Source organism: Melanostigma gelatinosum (assembly GCF_949748355.1).
Source record: "Melanostigma gelatinosum genome assembly, chromosome: 3".
Taxonomy (NCBI): domain Eukaryota; kingdom Metazoa; phylum Chordata; class Actinopteri; order Perciformes; family Zoarcidae; genus Melanostigma; species Melanostigma gelatinosum.
Genome location: NC_136636.1, coordinates 24,028,462 through 24,046,360, shown reverse-complemented (window position 1 = coordinate 24,046,360; position 17,899 = coordinate 24,028,462). Strand labels below are relative to the sequence as shown.

The 17,899-nt window shown below is 44.3% G+C and overlaps 1 protein-coding gene across 1 annotated transcript in view; it reads left to right on the top strand.

The window, feature by feature from the left end:
- Positions 1-17,899, top strand: part of arhgef10la (Rho guanine nucleotide exchange factor (GEF) 10-like a) — a 118,751-nt gene that overhangs the window by 18,876 nt on the left and 81,976 nt on the right. Inside the window, exons 4-12 of the mRNA XM_079265254.1 lie at positions 3,367-3,524; positions 5,557-5,652; positions 5,775-5,902; positions 7,884-7,992; positions 9,508-9,608; positions 10,460-10,537; positions 11,583-11,762; positions 12,806-12,922; positions 17,496-17,588. Coding sequence (XP_079121380.1) covers positions 3,367-3,524; positions 5,557-5,652; positions 5,775-5,902; positions 7,884-7,992; positions 9,508-9,608; positions 10,460-10,537; positions 11,583-11,762; positions 12,806-12,922; positions 17,496-17,588 — 1,060 coding nt within the window. The remainder of the gene's footprint in view (positions 1-3,366; positions 3,525-5,556; positions 5,653-5,774; positions 5,903-7,883; positions 7,993-9,507; positions 9,609-10,459; positions 10,538-11,582; positions 11,763-12,805; positions 12,923-17,495; positions 17,589-17,899) is intronic.

Below are 17,899 nucleotides of genomic sequence, written 5' to 3'. Positions count from 1 at the left end.
ACTTTCCACCGTCAAGGTGTTAAGACTGTCAGCACGTCCACCAGATCTGTCAGCAGTTTTAGAATAATATTGCCAAAATTACTTTGCGATTGTTATTGCAGAAAATATGGGTTTTCCTTAACACTGCAATGACGGCACATCAGCTCGTTACAGCTATTAAGCTCAAGGCAGCATTTCTCTCCTGTGAGTTTTGTGTGCTCTGCCGGGGTTTGATGCCGGCGCTGACTCCTCACTTGTTACCCCCGCCGTGACAGATCGTTTTCATTAAACGCATCGCACGGAACCCCAGAGCTGAAGATGAACACAAAGGATACCATGACAACGTGGCATGTGAGCGTCTGTTTTATGTGCACAGAGCTCTAACCGCAGAGAGTGTGAATCAACTTCAACTGGGTTTTTTTACCGTTAAAAAGTTACTTTTTTTCTTTGTTAGTTTGAGTTCACCTCTTTGCCCTTTTGCGGCCTTGCAGAACTTTAGACTTTTGCCCTTGTGAAGAAAAAACAGAGCTGTGAACACATTTCTTTTTCACGAGCCCCCCCCCCCCCTCACCTCGTCGTACTCTCCTCAGTTGGAAGCAGCATAAAGAAGGGTGATGCTGTAAAAGTGTGAGAGACAGAGCCAATCATAATGAGAAGCCATGAACCGAGGACTTCAAGAGCGATCTAATTACGAGTCTGTCATGTACAGAATAACTTTGGGGGGTAACACCAGGGTGCATTGTGGGATTGGTTCACTGCGAGGTAGTGGGCAGTTGTTTACGGAGGAGATTTATGACCCGAGGACAAATAGAGCTCCATCGGTATGGTCAGCACCACGCTTGTGCAGTTATAAAGAACAGCTCTGAGAGAGAGAGACCGGGGGGGGGGGGGCAGAACAGGTGGAGCTGTTGCAGGTAGCACCGTCCTGGCACAGTAGCTGAAGGGAATGGAAACAGATGGAAGTGTGAGGTTTGCATTCAGGCAGCTTCTCCTTTAAGCCCCAGGCTATGTCATTTGCATTGAAAAATGATTCCTGCTTCTCTGCGTGGGCTATATGACTCACTAGGGCTCATAAGCGCAGATAAGCTGTGAGGCGGGTGCGCAAAGATATGCCTGGATCGATAGCTACACCGCTCAAATCACTCACGGGACATGAACGCATGCAGTCAGGCACGCACAAGCTGTGTATATCGCTGTTGTTCTGACTCCGGTCTTTTTCCGCACAAGCAATTTCAACAGCTAGAGATCAGTTTATCGTAAGAACGTGTTGACAAATAGCTCTTTACTTTGTTTTCATGTGGGTGGGGATCATTTCTGTTCTTTAGATTGAGATGAATGATCCGGCATCAGAGAGAATGCAGCGGAGTAAAGCTTTACAGTCTTTTGCAGCTTGACACCGCGAAAACCAAATGCCGACTATCAGTAGCTCTCATATGACATGTCGACCGGCCATTACTTACACCAGCGAGAGCACGGCACGGACTCAACCAGACATAGTTCTATATCTATACAAGGTGTATCATGTTCAGGGCTGCAACGAACGATTAGTTGCTCTGGTGATGATTTCATCAATTAATTGAGAAGTTGTTTGGTCTATAAAATGTCAGACAATGGTGAAAAGAAATCTGTGTTTCCCAAAGCCCAAGACTTTCTCAAATCTCTTGTTTTGTGCACAACTCAAAGATATTCAGTTTACTGTCACATAGGAGCAACGATTCATGTAATAAGTGATAAGTTATAACTTATATATATAACTTATATAACTTTTAAATTCTTCATTTTGGACAAGATTTGCTGATATAGCTTTTAACATCACCATTTCCTGTGGTTGACACAATGTAAATGGCACTCATGTCGTGAATCTTACCCGTCAGTGTTGTGTGTATAGTAACACAGACGCTACGAACTGCCGACTGTTATTTATTGTTATCATTGTCTGCTCTGGGCTTGCTTTCCTCTCTTTCTGACTCATAATACACTGCTCACCATGGGGCTGCACTCGACAAGAAAAGATAATGTAAGAACAGATAAGTCTTCTTCCACTGCTGCTGTAGTGGATAGTACGAGTCGGCAAGGCTGCCGCCTCAACAGCTCCAAATTGATGTTATTTTCGGCACATCATTTTTTCTTGCCTGCCTTGTTCGTCTCGTAGCCGCCCAGCACTCTCGAGTATAGCTGCTGCTGGCATTGCGAGCGTCACTGAGCTGTTTAGCAGAGGGACAGATTTAATTAGTGTAGATGAGACTCTCCTACACGCTGGATCCTGTCATATTATCAGTCATGTGGGGGAGGACATCTCTCACTGGCAGCATCAACACAGGCCATGTGATAGCTGTGTAAACAAGTCTTTCCCCTGTGATGCCGGAGTCTGTTTTTAATGGCTGGTTCGGGGCATGTTCTCGTTCAAAAAGCCAGTGGTGATTATGGTAAGCCGCAGGCGTGACAGGTAATGATTGACAGTGCTCAGGGGCAAGTGAAGCAACAAGCAGTGTCGGTGTGATTGTGTCTCTTCTTTACACATGCGGCCTCACAAACGTTCTTCTGAATAAGTCGATCAGCAACTTATCCCACAGCTTGAAGCCGTCGTTATTAACGCAGCTCATTAAGAAACAGTGGCAGAAAGTGTTGTCTTGAATAATGGGCTTAATGGAAGCCACTCTGTAATTCTGAATATTTTACAATTTTCAGTTCCACGAAAGGTCCTGTCTGGCTGGAACAGTTTCATGACCAAAAGCTACATATAAAGACTGAAATAAAAAATGAAGAAAGCACTCAGAGAGCCCACACGGTGCCTCTGCTCGACAATCATCGAAATGTGTTATTTGGTGCCGAAAATGCTGAAATGTTAAACCCGTATCTGACTCCACCGCTGCTTTAGATATACAAAAGGGTAGGCAATCAGGGACTCCATGTGCCGGATGAGTTTCATTCACTTGAGCGGTACTTTTGTGTAAATTTGTGAAAAGTAAAAAAATAAAAAGCCTATGATACAATACTGAGTCATTCCATGAAGAAGTTTGGATCCACACTGTGATGTCCACTTGTTTAAATTAACTCACGATAGTCTTGTTCTTGTCGTTTATTTCCTCCAAATTTCATTGGACTCTTTTCAATTTTTTGCTAACTATCAACTAAACAGACCAACAAGAGGGACACACAGCACAGCTCCTGGATGGAGACAAACCACAGCTGTCCATGTGGGAAAACAGCGTTCCTACTAAAAATATCACAACGTCAAGATGCGTCCTGTCAGACGTTAGGGAGTGTGCATGTGCATGCTCGGATAGCAAAGAACTATTCTGACCCCAACCTCCACTCTGCCTCCCCTTCCTCTCAGTGAAGCACTCGGTGTCAGTTTGAGTGTGCTAATATTTGGGTACCTTCCAGGGCCTCCGAAGCAGAGCCCAGTACCTCAGCTCCTCGTGTGGGAGAGGAGCTCCAGAAGCTTCCAGTGGTGCCGCCAGCTGTGGAGACGGCGACTGATTCAGGAAACCACGCAGAAGAAATCATCAAAGAAAGCTCCGACGCCAAGGACACCTCTGAAGGTACAGAACGCAATCATATATACAGGGAAGTGCACCTTATATGGTGCATCGAGGGTTCAATTTCAGACCGAAGGGACCAAATTTAAGCTTGCGTTGTGATTCGGGCTCATTCCATCTTTATATTACAGTGTTCACGTCGTGGACGGATCTGTTTGAACACCTATGGGTCTCCAGAGTTGCGTAAACAGTGTCCCGCTGCTACAATATAAATTGTGTACTATTATTTTGTTAGGGCTGCAAATTGTATCTCTTGACCTTGATCAAAGGTGGCAAGAACACCATATTACCGGCCTACGGTCATCTTATGGTTTATCGATTTCATACACACACACACACACACACACACACACACACACACACACACACACACACACACACACACACACACACGTATAGACACATCCGTGTGCACAAATACGCAACCACACTCTATTCAAACATTAACGCACATATTCTCCGGCATGATTTGAGTTCAACACAGACATGACATGAATCCTATTAATTCAGGATGAGGATCAATAGAGAACCATTTCCATGAGGGAAAATTGCTTTTGGATTTCGACTCAGTCAGCAGTGCAGCCGTTATTTGAAGGTGGCTCAGAAGTGAGAGACGTAAAGAAGCCCTGCAATGCTGCGCCACATTTGTTTTTTTTATGTCCCACACTTCTGATGTCTTTTCACACCGGCCTCTGCTGTCACGTTGAACGTGTAAAGTATGTTTAAACTAATGGAATAATGCAATTATAGGAAAACCTCTCTCCTAGATATCTGATTACAATACAGAAAGGAGCAAACATTTGTATTGATGTGAATGAGAAATCTACTGCAATGCTGTTTGTGTTTTTTTTTTTTTTTTTAATCTGGTACTCCAGGAATTTACCTGCTGTGGAGGACAAAAGAGACGAGAAAGAAAGACTGTGTTTCAGTTTGACGAAATCTAGTTGATATGGATCATTATGAATCATCAAGTATTTCCTGTTTGTCAAAGCAATCATGTCCCTTCACTCCTCCAACGTGGCCATGGGCACATTTTGATGTGATTATCTGACACTGATGGCAAACGCTTTCCTGTTGTTAGTGGGGGGGGGGGGGGGGATTTGTTCGTAATTGCAGTGCTGTTTTCGCTTTGCCTGCAGTGCCGCTTTCAACCGCGAATGACTTTATTAGAATGCCACAGTGCCGCTGCAGAGAAAAGTTTAATAAAAGTAAGAAAAAACACAGAGAGAGAGCAACTTCTGGATGGAAATAACACGCCGTGCTCCCAAGAGGCCCAGTCACTTTGCAGATGTGCTGATAGTCGTCAGGCTGATAGCCCAAATCCACTGGTTGTCTTCTCTATTTGAAATCCTCTCTGAATGCACAAGTGCAGGCAAGTGAGCGATACATATAAAGAACAGTTGTGGAGCTAATCCTCTTTTTGTAGAAAAACAGTTGCTCTCTGTTCATCTCCTGGATTCTATCCAAGGTTATTTTGAATTTTCAGACTGCACTCCATGACAGAAGACACATCTCCAATCAGATTAATTGAAAACAGTGATTGCTTCTGTTCGGGGGCTTAGGAGTAAGTGTTACAGACAAATCACAGTTTAAAACCAAATCAATAAAGCTCACTGAGCTAAATTAGGCTGAAACACTCTCAAGGCAGTTAATGACAAATCCTGCCAAGCGTGGAGATGGAATGGGTCAATAGCTCAAACGAGCTGTGATACGATCGCGGGGCGGCACGGACAACGGCATTATGGCAACACGCGCCAGCCACGTGTCAGATCTCAAATGATACAATAAGTATGGAAATATTGAAAGGCTGACTCAATTCCTAACCAGAGGCTAGAAGATCTGGCGTCTTCCATCTCAATCTACTTCGCCAAAAGGCTTCGGGCCATGTAGTTTGGAGCTGTGCGTCGATTTTGGGGGAGAAACGTAAAAGACTGATCTGACAACAGGAGGTACGACTATCAAAACAGAAGAGGGAGATAAAAGATAGAAGGCAGCGCTCTCTTCTTCCTATTTAAAACAGTGTTTGTTTGCACAGTTCCACGTGCGGCTCAAGCTGAACCGCAGACGGCCGAGGCTCCAGAGGTGATCTACGATGACGTTCCAAGCGAGGGGCCCCGCACTCCCGATGAAGGTCAGTAGCTGTAGACAGAACCGCACGTGTGTGTGTGTGTGTGTGTGTGTTTAGCGACGTCTGTCCCCTCGTGAATCTTGACGTGGAGCCTCTGATGTGTGCTTCGTTTGTGCGTTTAGCAGATATGATCTATGAGGACGTTCAGAGAGACAGCGGTCCTCCGGACGCCGACAACGGATGGAGCTCCAGTGAGTTCGAAAGCTATGATGAACAGTCGGATAACGACACCAAGCATCCGGCACGGAGCAAGGTAGTGTCAGCGAAGTGTGTGCGTGTTTATCTCACACAAATCACCGCCTCTCTTTATTCCGCATGACCAGTTTGCAGCACTTAAATAACAATCAAAGAAAATATTTCATCGCCTCCTCATCTTTATTCATGTATGGAACTGGAAGGAAACTATAAAGAACATGAAAAATGAACAACAGAGACTCTAGGCCTTAAACCTTCATTGTCGGATGAAAGTAAACAAGAAGCATTTCTGTTTGAAAAAGCAAGATCTCAGCCTCTTCTCTGCCAAGGATGCTGCTCATCAGTGTAGTGCAGCGCGGCCACACAGTGTCAGTCTTCCACATGATGGCACTGTGTGCACATTCACATTGTGCTGCACTTCCGTTACGCTCGGCCCAGCCGTTAAAGCGCATGCACCTATGCAGGCATGGGGAAGATGTGGAGTCGTGCTGATAGAAAACTATTTTGCTGAGTCGAATCATTATTAATGTATAGATTTAAATCAAATTCGACATATCTTTACATATTGAAGGTGTTTATGTCTGGATATGATTCTATTGTAATCCTGAGTTAAATCCGTGCTTTGAGAAACGAGGGATAGAAAGTCAGGCTGTTGTGTCGACACAGAGAATAAGTTGCTCAGGTAATTACCTGAAGGTGTGATGTTAAAATCCCCCCACAGTTCACTTGGCATGCTTTGTCCCAGGCCGCTGAACAAGAAGGAACTGGTTGAACAATTCATGAAGAAACCTCGACTATTAGGGCAATTTGGCGAGCACGTGCTTAAAAAACACATCGTTTTTAATTTGTCTCGCCTGATTAATTTTCACTAAGTGTACCTGGAGTTCTCTCTAGTTCAGTTTACTGCTTTAACACGAGGAGCCCGGGAAAGCTGTGATAGAGTATGCTTCTTTAATAATTGCCCTTAACTGCCTAAATGGCCCATCCTTCAATAAATCAGTGTCCATTAGCCTCATAACCCCTTTAGACCAAAGCAGTGCTCCAAGCCTTCACTCTCCATGCTTGTGATTAAAATGCCCTTTGTTGCGTAGCTTGTCTTGCTTTGATCACTTTGCCTCCGTTTCCCTTTTCCTATTTCCTCTCCCCTACTTTCTCCCTCCTCTCTTCTTCGCCTTTCGTGGCTAAACCGCGCCCTGCCGCCCGTCCCTGCCTAACACCTGTAGCGCTCTCCTGATGTGTGTCGCCTGAGGGAGCGGTGTGCCAGGACCAAACGCGAACTGGCCACGAGGCTGTCTGGCAAGCACAACTATGACATCAAGGTATATCTCCAGCAGCGAGCGGGGGAATAAACAACACACCGCTACATCACACCGTTTCTTCGCAGAGCCCCAATCACTCTGCTAGATGTTTGTGAAAAGGATTGATGATGACCCAGAGCTGAAATATGCTGTGTTGTATGCACAGCTGACTCACAGACTGCACCATCCTTCCAGAAGCTTTCCTTTGGACTGTGACTTTGCTTTGAGACTCTCTGTCTGTCTCTCGCTCTCTTTCCCTGCCTGGCTTAACATCAAGACGCATTTGTGGGCCACATGAATAATTCAATAATATTCTGTGTATTAACTTCCATAAACACCAGTGCAACTTTCCGCCAAATTAATGACCCACTTTCCTGAAGTAGCATAATTTAAAAATACTACCACCCTGCGTGTATTCTTGGTCCGGGGAGTCTGGTTGCCGGGGGGGCCTCTGCGATGCTCCGGGTGGAGTTTGTGGGCAAATGAATTCTCCCGCACTGAGCGATGATGTGGAGCTCACTCTGATACCATAATCACTTGATGACGTGCTCATCGTCTCTCTGATTGGAGGCTGCACAGCGACCCGCAAGGGAGTCGCAGATGGTGAGATTCACGATGAGCCCTGCGAGCGGCACTTCTCTCCGTCGCTCCCTCCAGGGGAGCACCGTAGCTTCCAGAGCTCTCCTCGCACTGTGACGCCAACTCCCTCCTTTGTTTTTACCGTCTGCTCCTTCCAACCAGGTTCAGCAGCTCATGAAGGCGGCGAGAAGCGGAACGAAGGATGGGCTCGAAAAGACCAAGATAGCCGTCATGCGCAAAGTTTCCTTCCTGCAGAGAAAAGATCAATTGGGTAATTTAGGAATGTGTGAAAAGTTTGCAAATGTTGGCCAATGTTTTTTTGTTTTTTGGGATGAAAGTTATACTATTTTTTAATGATGGGTATTGGTTATGAAGTCTGGGTTTTAACTTCTTACAGTTGGCTCTTTGAATTTTTTGTGTATGTGCCCTTTGTTGCGTAGCTTGTCTTGCTTTGATCACTTTGTCGAAGGAGTGTTCGAGGCAGATCGTGTAGAGAGAGCCCTACATTTTCTTTATACAAATCCCTTCAGGGCGAAAATAAAAGAAAGATCGCACTGATTATAGCCGTAATAAATAAAACAGACAGGCTTTCTCAGTTTTAAGACAGACGACGTGCTCGAGTAAAGTTTCTGATGTGTGAGTAAGAGCTGGATAAAGGAACTCGTGCGGTGCAATGTAGGTTGTGTTATAGGAACCCCTGCCTGACAATAGAGAGAGATTAGCATCCATTAATGGAGTATCGAGCAGCTCCATAAACCATGGTATACCAGACCCACGCCTCAAACAAATCTCCGAGCCATCACAAAGAGGTAAAGAGGCCAGTGCTGCTATTTTTAGGTGTTGATCGAGGGGAATCTGCACGGCTTTCCCACCAATCCTCTGTTATCATTCCAAAGTCTTTAATTGGAACGGTGGAAGCTTTTGGTCTCCGTGTCTTTCTGGTTACGGGTGAAGTGGGGATTTTTTTTCATTTTTTGAGATTGCCGAATGTCTTTGTGCCAATGCGGAGATGAGAATGTGTTATGTGTTGGATGATGTTTTTGCAGACACACTTCTGTGTGCTTCTTTTACTCCTACAGAGATACAGTATTGTTTTGAAAGTTTTCGCTTTTTTTTTCCGGAAGCCCTCTTTGTCTCTCTCTCATTCTCTCTCTCTTCTTTCTCGATAACTCTCTCTCCCGCTCATCTCTTTTTCAGAGACTGTAGAAATCTCTTCATATTTTCGAGGTAATAAACTTAGTGTGTCGCAATGTGTCTCCAGCTGTAGTGAGATTTGAAAGCTCGCTCGCACGCACACACACACACATACACACACACACACCTACACACACACACACATACACACACACGCACACACACACACACATACACACATACACACACACATACACACACATACACACATATACACACACACACACACTAACACATACACACACATACACACACATACACACACACGCACATACACACACACGCACACACACACACACACATACACACATGCACACACACACACACACACACATACACACACACATACACACACATACACACACACATACACACACACACATACACACATACACACATACACACATACACACACACACACACTAACACATACACACACACACATACACACACACCTACATACACACACATACACACACACCTACATACACACACATACACACACACACACACACACACACACACACACCCTCCCTTTCTCTTTTTGAACCTTTCTGCATGTTTCTCCTTCTTTATGTCTGGATGTCTGCAGAGGAGGAGGATGATGCCGGTTACCTGGATGTGGCTGTGTCAGAAGTGAAGCATCCTCCTCCACAGCTCAGCCCCATGCCAGACGGGCTGACCAGCCACCAGGTGCACCTGACTGTTTGTGCAACAATTTATAAAAATAATAATAATAATAATAAAATGTTAATAATATCAATAAAGATAACTTTATTGAGGACACAAAGACAAGGCCCAAAGTTGTCCTAAATTCAAACAGACAATACAATAAAACACAGTCATAAAATGCCCCAATACATTTGAGCAGTTTATGGCAGAGCAGGTGGGCACACTGACACTCACCAACGTGTGCCTGGCACTACACCACCGTCTATGCTTAAGATGCAATCTCATGCCGCTGTTACAGGCCATGGCAAATCTCTGCGTGTTGCTTTTTCTGTAAACCACTAGTGGGCAGTACATAGCGTGTACAACATGCTTTCAATATTGCTATCTTTACTGTAACACATGCCACGAGCAAGCACATTAGCTTCAGACATTTCTTCTTCTTGTTTTGTGATTGAATGTAACTCACATATGCATTAACATGTGCTGTACTTACCATCATCATCTAACATCATTCATGTGAACCTATTCTGTACCCAGCCTCACTCTAGGCTGTCTGACTGCACTGTAATTTGCCGATTGTTATTTCAGTATTCTTACATATATATGTGCTGTATTCTCTTCATCCTATTTAGAGAAGCAGTGTTTCTTTACAACAGCTACTTAACGTGACTTCATGTCACGGGAAATCCTAGGATTCAGACCTCCGATGGAGGCCTTGTTCAAACAGCCCTGCTTCTCTTTGAGTCTTTCTCCTCCTATGACAAGAGTGTGATCATAGTGCAATCCATCACCCTACGCTGTGTTTAACTGAAACACAGCCCCATCATGTCCTCTTAGTGCTCCATTTCCTGACTGGTCTGTTGCCTACGCAGGTTGTCAGACGCCATATCCTCGGCTCCATCATTCAGAGCGAGCGGAGCTACCTGGAATCTCTCAGGAGGATCTTGCAGGTGAGCTGTTTAGTCCCCGTTGTCCTCCTCTGCCACATGCAATATCTTCACTATTTAGCTGTTATGAATTGCGCTGAACAGAAAAGCGGTGATATCCATCAAATTACAGAGGTGTCTCAGCATAAACAATCCCGATAAATCAGCGAGAGAGCGAGAGAGAGAGAGAGAGAGAGAGAGAGAGAGAGAGAGAGAGAGAGAGAGAGAGAGAGAGAGAGAGAGAGAGAGAGAGAGAGAGAGAGAGAGAGAGAGAGAGAGAGAGAGAGAGAGAGAGAGAGAGAGAGAGAGAGAGAGAGAGAGAGAGAGAGACTACTGAAATGAAATCAGCAGCAATCATTGGCTTCCTTAAGCCAAAATATTTCACTGTTAAGACACATTGAGACACCTTTGTTGTTGAGTGACATGATTGCGTGTGCTACTTGAGGAGGTTTAGCTCTTTTGAAATCCTTCTCGTTATTCAGAGAGCCCCGCAGAGTGTCTTCAGTCAAATTACATACAACAGCATGAAAGGCCACAAGCAAAGCAAGAGAAATTAGACATCGAGGGTTTCCTCCATCCATCGTCCACGTTTTTTTTCGTGTACACAATATATCTATGCTTCAGATTCAAAGAAGTCATGTTTACAAAGAATAATGTCCACAAGGAGCCTGTCAACTCCTTTTTTCAGCCATGCTAAGGTGCCCATGATTGCTGACTGAAGAATCAATCAACGCTCTTTCACCGTGTTGCATTTTGCATTTGTAACTCTGCGAGGAGCTGCTTTTTCTGCCGTTATTATTCCGGCTTTTATGATCACTTGTCACCTTGAGTTTTGAACATGTGTGCTCGTGGCAAATGCTGTTTTGCGGGCGAATCCTTCGGAGTGATGTGCTGCCAGGCACCATGACTACATTTCTTCATTTTCTTTGATTTACGGGATATTTGTCTGCTAGCCCTCAGATGCTTAGAAGAAGGTGGACTGCTGATTCATTTTCAGCAGCCGCCCCCACACACACACGTACATCAACAACAACAATAAAAACCCAATTTTCTCTCACAATCTCATCAGGAATACCAGAGACCATTGATGGAGGCTGATCCGCGCATCTTGAGCCCAAGAAAGATCCGGCCTATATTTTACCGAATGAGGGAGATCACACAGTGCCACTCCATGTTTCAGATTGCTCTGGCGTCCCGCGTGGCCGAGTGGGACAGCAGTGAGAAAATCGGAGACTTATTTGTTGCCTCGGTTAGTGTGCATGCATGTGCATGTTTTTGGTACATATCTTCATGTTTGTGTAACAGAAATGCAAACTGGAGGCCTATTTGCTGTGTGTGTGTGTTTGCATTCTCTGTTCATCCCTTTCTAACATTGCCTTGCATTCTGGGTAAAGGAACTAAAAATTGTCTTGCCATTTCTATCTAACTGTATCACACAATCGCTGCTGCCAGAGTTATAATGAGCTACAGGCTTTAGGATGAGCAAACAGGGATAGTTTACCCCAAACATGCATTCAATTACAGTTGTGATGAATATCTCCTCTGCATCTAAAGCTCTCTGGGATACGTGTTTACAAATTCTGGCTCGAGAACCGTAGTGTACAGTGTGAGTTTTCTGTTGCGAGTATCTGCAGCGTGCTCATCCATAAGGTCGGCTTATTATTTGCCTGTTAGAGGGGCTGATTCGTCCCTCTCCTCCTGTGCTGGCTATTATCGGGCTGTAACAATAATATCCCAGGACCATCAAGTGAGAAAGGACAGTGCTGAGACTGTGCCAATGTGTCTCTACCTGCGCGGAGTATCTTGTAGGAGTGTCTGAGAGGCAGGATCCTCAACAAAGAGGGTTGCTTCCTTCATGCGATTTGTTCACTCCTCACCCCTCCTCAAACACCATCAGCTGCATGGTGTGAGTTTAATTGAGTAGAGGGAATAAACATCGACTGCACAACACACACACTCTCTCACACACTCCGCCACCTCATTCCTCCTTGCCCAACCTCTTAAATGGCTCGTGACGGGTGTTGCGGTGACTGGGATAGTAAACAAACCAATTTTTGTTTTTAAGCAGGACACTTAAATGTCCATTTTCTTCTTGTCTCGCTTTATATTGAAATTACCCTCGGGTCGCCCCGCAAACAGGACGGTGAGCCAAACGTTCAAGATGTCAGAAGAAATGACACGGCTGCATTTGTGGATGACATAGTCAAACATGGCAGAGCAGCAGACCTTCTTATTGTAGGGCTGTTGTCACTAATTCAGATTCAAAAAAACTAAATATGCTTGTTTTTGCAGTTTTCCAAATCCATGGTGCTGGATGTGTACAGTGAGTACGTGAACAACTTCACCAACGCCATGGCTTTGATTAAGAAGGCGTGCATCTCCAAACCTGCTTTTCTGGAATTCCTAAAGGTGAGCTTCAGCTGTGAGCACAAGTTTTTAATGTGTTTGTTTTTTTCCTTCTTCTCGATTTTCAAATCAAAGTAAAGCAGCTGTGTTTTGTCTCCTTAGTTTGCTGCTGTGTTGTGTTTGTTTGTTGTCGTGTTCATCATCATGCTGAAGCTAGCAAAAGCCCCAAAACTAAAGGCTTAAATAATACATCGCTTGCTCAGGTCTCCAAAAGAGACAAATAATTCAGTGTGTAAAAAGGTGGTTTCATACACAAATTAGATTACATATATTTACATTGGATGGTCCAAATGGATTTTGCGGAATTGTGTTGTCTGCCGTGTAGCTTTCTCTGACGTTGGCAATTCGATTGAAGCGTTCTATAACCCACCGTGCTCGAGAAACCCTGGAAGAGGCCAAGATTGTCCTTGAAAAGCTTTTTTTTAATATCGTACAGAGATCTGCAAATGAATGAATGCCATACAGGCGGATTCCCACAAAACACGAGGACGTTGCCACACTTTGTTCATTTGGTGGTTAATGTGAAATGTAAATTGGAGATTCAAAGACTTCACACATACCAGACAAGATCTGTTGTGCTGTTTACCGAACGCTTCGGATATTAATTAAGGATCACGAGCGAGGGAAAATAATGCCAGGGTGCAGGGAGAGTGCCAAGGAGTTATTCAAATGTGCTGAGTTTAACAATTCCCTGCGCGCTCAGCATTCATGCATGAGTATGACCTGGATCATTGCGCTGCAATGCAGATTTACAGAAGCAGATCCCACGGCCCTGCATGTTCCTCCAGATAACATGTGTCCTCTCCTTTCTGTGGAAAGGTTCCTCTGTCCCTCCCGCCGACTGATGCAGCTCTCACCGGCAACGTGAAGACAAACCAAATAATGAATAGGCTTCGACGCCGACGGACAAAAGTCCACTGAATCAATGGCAGACTTCATTCTGCTGGTTGTAAAATATTATGGAGCCACTGACCGCATGCACATGACCATGAGCACGCAAGGCAGATTTATATGGATAGGGATCATTAAATTCATCGTTTGAATGGAGTTTGCAGAAAAGTAATATGAGAGCTTTGCAGAGAAGCATCTCGGTGAGTTCAGTGTAAATCAGTTTTTGATACAGAAGAAGTTACCAAATCAATTTTCACTCTCTGGATAAATGTTCGCTGTTGTCCAAGCAACATTTATTTTCTTTTGTACACTGGAAAATATTGAAACGGTAAATCAGAACGAAAGAGAACTCAGAATCCCATTAGGTGTTCGAAGCCGTTTAGTGTAAGCGTAGCATTATCCAGGTCCGTATGTCTACTGCATTGGAATTTGTACAGTAAGAGTTGGTTACAACCGTCCGTAAATATAGTATAAATAGTCACGAACACATCCAATCGGTTCTGTCACAACCTGCACTATTTTTCACAGGTTTTTCCCACCAATGGGATAAAGCTTGCACACTCCAATATGCAGTGCATGCTCAGTCCAATGGTACTAAAGTTCCCTTTCCTTTAGTCGCTGAAAGAAAAACGTGACATAAAGGGAAACCGCGTCTCTGCCTCGTGCTTTTTTGGTGCCGCTCCACCTGCAGAGGTGCAGCTGATCCTCACTGTGAGGAGGCCACTGTCAGCGTTCAGGAGGCCGGTGGTTGTTGCTTGCCTCAGAAGCTCCAGCTCACTCTCCAGAGGATATTAGAGGAGGAGATGTGGGAGAGAAGAGATTCACAGCAGAGGTAGGCATGTGTCCAAAATATTGGACTCAACCTGAAATGGATCTGTGGGAAACCTGAAGTGCACGAAGGACACAGAGACCAGTCAGCCCAGGTCCAAATTGACCCGAGAATAGTAATGCCCGATCCGAAAAGCATCAGCCTGAACAGACCCAAACAGAGAGAGAGAACACCAACACTGGCAGAAGCAGCATGATCCGCCGCCAGTTAGCAAGCAGCTGCAAGTAAAAACAGTAGCAGTCATTTCCCCTGCACGTCCCAGATCACACACTATGATCATAACAAAGCACCAGATCAGAGCTGATAGCTAGTCCAGACATATTTACACACAGAGTAGATAAGACAACAGGCCCCCGCCTCACCTGGTGGTTGTCAGTTCTACCTCCCCGACTACCCCGAGCTGCTGGGTGCCTTCTTTTCCTTGCTCCCTTCATGGAGACACGTTGACAGCTTGTTGTTGCCTGATATGTGAGGCAAAGGCTGCACTCCCTGGTTCTCCTGGCCACTTCTTCTACTTGGTAGTGAAGCATAAGTCCATCACCGTCATCTCAAAAAGACAATGGTGAAATATATCAGTCAGGACTCCCGCCGTTGGTCCAGGCTCCAATGGCAGGTTTGGCAGTTTTCTTTTTTTTTTTTTCCTGTTGGTGATTATTACTGAGAAGACATCAACTGAGGTCATGTCCTAAGAGTTCAGTTAGCTGAACTACTGCTGCATTGATATGATCTCAGGCGGTGTTATGGATTCATACACCGTCTGTGCTGGACAGGTTTGACTCAACATGACTGCCCTCCAAAAGAGAGATGGAGAGTTTCTCCCTAAAACTCCTCTCACCCGCAACTGCCTCTCTAACCGGCACCACTCAACTATCTACAGCGCATGAAGCCGGAAAGAGCCCATCTCTCTCTTTACAGCTTGACCTGTTCAAGTGTGGTGTAAGGATTGTTTGCTTGGTTATTATGCGTCTGTCCAGGACATTGGATGGTGCAGATACAAATTGCATCTTTGACATCACTGCCTTGCTACCCTCCGCTGTGATGTGGTCATTGTGTAGCTGCTGACCGCTTGTGTCTCCTTCTCGTGATTGTGTAAAAAGTGTCTCGCTAGTCTGTAGCTATGCCAAAGGGCTGTGACTGCTGCATAAACCAACTTACTGCAATACAAAGTGAATTGATGCAGAATGCACTGGCAACCTTTCTTTTACCCAACTCCCTCAGGAGGGCATGAAAATAACTTAAAATTGATTTTATTACGCAATTTAAAGGCAATTTCTCAGTATATTGAGAATGTGTCTGTGTGTGTTGAGTTGTGTGTAAATTTAGTCAAGCTGTTCCACGCGGCTCCCCACAGGTGGAGCCCTCTAATCTTTGCATACTGCCACTCTACAAATGGCTGACTTCATGGGAGACTAGTTCGGCCACATTACTCAGTGCTCTATAGGGCTCGAGCAATTGATTGTGTGGTTAAGTGCATGACAGCATGAGTGAACTCCACAAGTGGCTGAGCCTTTAGAGCCGGTCAAAGGGCTCGACCTGTGTTTCAATACTAGAGTTACAATCTGTCATCTTTGCAGAGAGACAGTGACTGAAGATACGTTGACGTCAATGTCATCGTGACCAGAAAGGTTGAGGTATTCATCATTCATGTTCATAAACTGGAAGCATTAGATACACTCAGACGTTTGAATTTAATAGACTGCAACATGAAGTGCTAAAAAGAAGTATATAAGAAGTGGACGAAGTCACTCTGATGTCACCCATTTGTTTGTGGACTGACGTTTTGAAGCCTCTAATTCTGCATTTTTGTCGTCGCCATCTTGGTTTTTTGCACCCAGAAATGACATGAGAGCTGAGTACAAGTGTAAGCTGAATAAGACATTTTTAGACAACCAAAAAGTTGCAATTATCTTTCACAAACTGAAAACACTGGCAACCTGTCAATCACAAGGTAGCCCCGCCCTAAAGCATACTCTGCTTTATGGTCTATTTTACTCCGAATGGGACCATAACTTACTAACTGAACATCATGCTGTATTGAAGAAGACTTGAAACTAGAGATTGAGACCATAAACGTATGTTTACAATGTTTACTGAGGGAATAAATCAAGAGAGAATTAGAGTCATTTTCTCATGGACTTCTATAACGGTCAGACTTTCTGCAGCCCCCTGCTGGCCAGTAAAGAGAATACAAGTTTAAGTCAAGGTTGCCGCCTGGAAAACACACATTTAGTCTGGCTCATGACATAACAGTTACCAAAATCTCAAGCAGTAACTTGTCTCATATCAGAGTATAAATATCAATCAAATTAATTTTGTAATATGAAGTATAAGTTAAACAGATATTCTAATCTGCGTATCATCTTAAAAGTGCAATAACAATAAGTATACTTTAAGCTAAAAGAAAACAGATGTTAGCGACTGCACAGATAATGTGAGATCTCTTAAATTTCAGCAACAATTTTCTCTTTTTGATTTCTGTCTCACAGTTGATCTTATCCGACCTTTACTACCATACCCGCTATTAAATGTGCCCAGTGATTTGCCTTTTCATACCGATGGTGTCATTGTGGCACAGACTTGACACTGCGCCGAAACAATTTTCTTCTACGCCCAAAGTAATACATTAGACATACAACCCTCAAAACAACCTCCTCTTAATTACTCTCATATGACCAAGAGACCCTGCTTTACATACCTTATTCACCCACTCAGCCTACACAAGGCTTACTGAGGTCTCTGACAAGCTGCTCTTAAAGTAGGCATAGCATAGTTTCCTCTTAATGGCCTTTCTGTGCAAGAATGTTATTCCAACTGCATGTTCTGTAAACATTTTATTTTCTCTCTTTCTGTTTCCAGAAGAAGCAGGCGTCGAGTGTTGACCGGATCACTCTGTACGGCCTGATGGTTAAGCCCATTCAGCGATTCCCTCAGTTCATATTGCTCCTGCAGGTACAAAACGTTGTTTGTGAATCGCTGTTTCATTTGTTGTAATTCAGTGAATCCCTTAAGTTTCACGAGCTAAACATCTCCAATATGAGAAACGAGTCAGATTAAAGATTCAGCTGCACATACAGATGCAAAGATGCAAAGCTGCAAGGTTACAGAATCGATGATGGACGAAGTTGTACCTCACATACTTTTACACTAAAGTTAGCTTGAGCTAGAAAAGTAGCGAGCCACATCAGTTTTTCATAATGCTGGCTTTATATCCTCCCTGTCTCTTCCACTTTCCATTCTGAGCAAAGATTTGGATTTGGGCT